The 3139-nt window shown below is 30.6% G+C and overlaps 1 protein-coding gene across 1 annotated transcript in view; it reads left to right on the top strand.

Annotated features, from left to right (window-relative positions):
- The first annotated feature begins 1107 nt into the window (after window positions 1–1107).
- LOC106680343 (EF-hand domain-containing protein 1) overlaps window positions 1108–3139 on the top strand; it is a 19209-nt gene continuing 17177 nt past the window's right edge. Inside the window, exons 1-3 of the mRNA XM_014419969.3 lie at window positions 1108–1325; window positions 2220–2356; window positions 2581–2797. Of these exons, the coding sequence (XP_014275455.1) occupies window positions 1278–1325; window positions 2220–2356; window positions 2581–2797 (402 nt within the window). The 5' untranslated portion in view covers window positions 1108–1277. The remainder of the gene's footprint in view (window positions 1326–2219; window positions 2357–2580; window positions 2798–3139) is intronic.

The following is a 3139-nucleotide window of genomic DNA, read 5'->3' as shown; positions in this document are numbered from 1 at the left end:
TAATTGTAAGTATATACATGAAAAATAAAATTGCATCAAAGAAGAAACAAAATCACCAAAATCGGACCAGTAGTAACGATGATACGGCAAAGTTAGTAGTTTTCAAATATGTAACCATGGCTACCGTATTATCACAGCATCTTCTCTTCTCTCTATATATAAAAGAGAGTTGTTGAATCTTTGTCCTCTATAGACTTGGTTATTACTTGGAGTTTTTTTTTTTAAATACTAATTTTCACTACTAAAAAATCGTTTATCACACTTCCATATGTCATTCGTCATGAGAACGTTGAAAGATAATGAAATCCTCGAATTCCCGTAGAAAAAATATTTTGAAGAATATTGAAAATTTAATATAATAAAATGAATTAGTTGAATTTTAACTCCTAAAAAATATTTTACCAATTTGATATGCCAATCAGTCTCAGTTGTTTGGATATAGTACTAATATTGTGGCACAGTAAGAGTTTTTGTTTCAAAACTATAAGTGGTCTTAAATCTTTATGTTACTTATTATCTTTACTTAAACCACTGCAAAGTATGGTGTAGATTGGTTGAGTAATATTGAAGCTATTAATAATTTTTTTAAAATAATTATGATTGTAGCTTTATAGCATGTATTGGTTCAATTTATGTTACCAAAACATAATAATAAAGTATTTCAAAATGGTTAATTTTAACGGAAAAAAATAATAAATTTTAAGAAACTATTGATTTTATTCATTAATTATAATCCTCAAATTTACAGCGTATACCGATGATACCAACCGATATGCCATTTATTTCAACCTTTCTGTCATGAAATGCTAAAAACGAATGTCATCACATATATTGGATCAATTTATGTTACCCAATCATAATAATAAAGTATACGCATAAGTTTAATTTAAATAAATACATACATTTATAATCATCAATCGTGTTTATTAAAACTATATACATATAGCGAAGCATTGCCTGGTCAGCTAGTATTTGTATAAAATGGAGTTTGAAACAAGTTATGTTGTAGATTTAAATAATTATTTTTCTTTAAAAAAAAGGATGTAATAATTCAAAAGGGTTTCAGTCGTCAATCGGCGAGTAGTTAGTTCCTTCCAAGCCTCCCGCAACCACATCCCATCATTGATCAACAGACTGAGCTCTAAGACGACCGATCAGTTGCCATGGGAACAGATGTTTTATCGAGAAGATATAGTAAGATTGGTTAGTTTATAGCTCTCATGTATTCCGAAGGTTACTCTTGCTGAAGCTTTCGACTTCTCAGCTAAAATTGTACCATGGAAGGACTTCCTCTCTTACCTGGTTATTCCATCAATGATCCCTCAGTAAGTACGCAAACTTACATTATATTGATGTATTCAACATTTTTATATATTTACATCTTGACTAGTTCGTTACAAAACAAATATTAACAGTAGTAATTCGTACATAAAAGCATAAATTGAATAAAAATAAATTATAGACAGTAAAGTAAGGTGGAGTAGTGAGTTTAAATTATAGATTGATCTTTTTTGGAAGGGGTATTAGCCATATATACTTGATTTGAAGTTTTTTTTTTCTAATCACATTCATGTAACTAGATAATTTATTACTTGACTAATGCTTCAAGGTTCAATGCTGAACAGACAGCATTAGCTTTGGTAGTATACGAAAGTTAGGGACTGCTGGAAGATTGTTGATTGACTGCGTGTACTAATAAATGAAATATGGTCTGGTGCGTCAAATTAAACTCAAATAGTAATATTTTCTACTCACTCTGACTTTGACTCCCGTCAAACAGCCCTGACGAAGCCTTGGAACGTGGGGCGAAACGTTGACTCAAATAAACATAGTACAAAATATAACTATTCGAGTTTAATTTAACCGCACCGGACCGTATTCCATTTATGAAAAATGTTTCGTTGCGTTGAATTTTTTGGCGGTGAAAACAAATTTGAGATCGCTGACAGATGTTTTCTCGCAAATCTTGTTTTTTTTTTTTTTTTAAATAAATATTAAAATTATTAGAACGGTTTTTGATTCTCATTTTTATCTCGAAAACTATATATTTTTTTCGAAAACATTTTTTTTTTAAATTAAATGAAATAAGATTTTCTAAATTTTATGCCTGAAAGAGTTTTCCCTATGATCAACCGTTATGCCGTAAAATAAGGGCCAAATTCTCTTAGGTTTTGTTATGATGTATGTAGTTCTGAGATCATTGCAATTGTCTTTTTCAGAAAAACCAATTCAACGTCCCCCATAATTTTGATTGGCAGAATGGTTACCCTGTGGCAAAGAAAACATCAATTGGTATCGGCGGGGAGCCGTTGGATGTTGACAGCGTCCTCTACCACAGGAGTCCTGATCCAGTCAAGTAATATTTTTTTTTACTATGTAATTAGTTTTCATCCATAATTAGTTTTTAGTCCCATGTAGGCCTATACTCATCCCATCTGGCACAATTTCAAGGTATTTGTAAGGTCTGAAGAAATAATTAATAGTTTAAAAACGATGATAAAAAATTAACTAGGCATATGCAAATTGCCATGAGATTGATTGTAGATGTTCATATAATTTGAAATTCTTTTATTTTTGTAGGTATGATCCATCTTTGACATACGGACGAACAAAGCCTTACGTTCCTCCGCTCTTCCAGCCGCATTTTTTAATTTACTCCAACAAATGCCTCACTTTTAAAGCGTTTTTCAAACAGTCTGTCGTAGAATCTCCAGATGAATTTTATAGAGTGAGGATCGTCAACATAATTTACTTCCTAGAGGATGATTCTATAACGGTCATGGAACCTAAAGTAGAGGTACGATTGATATTTTGATAGCCTAAATATTATTTATGTATTTATGAAACGTATTTTATCATAGACCATTTGGTTTTAAGTTGGTAACATGATAAAGCTAAAATATAAAATTAATTATTTTATATATGCTTGTTTGAGAGTGGTTTAGTTTATTCTTAATTTAAAACAATTTTTATCCTTTTTTCTCTCAACTTTTATTCTTTAAAATTTCTCCAACGTTTCGGCCCTCAGGATACCTTTTTTAATTTTTATATAACAATTACATTATTTCCTTCAACTACACACTGATTTCTTTGGAATGGCCACTCTAGGGCTTGGAATCAGTGTGTAGTTGAAGGAAAT

The sequence above is a fragment of the Halyomorpha halys genome, unplaced genomic scaffold (genome assembly GCF_000696795.3).
Source record: "Halyomorpha halys isolate HHAL.00 unplaced genomic scaffold, Hhal_1.1 Scaffold257.1, whole genome shotgun sequence".
Lineage (NCBI taxonomy): Eukaryota > Metazoa > Arthropoda > Insecta > Hemiptera > Pentatomidae > Halyomorpha > Halyomorpha halys.
Note: the sequence above shows the minus strand (reverse complement) of the source record. Positions and strands in the feature narration are given on the sequence as shown.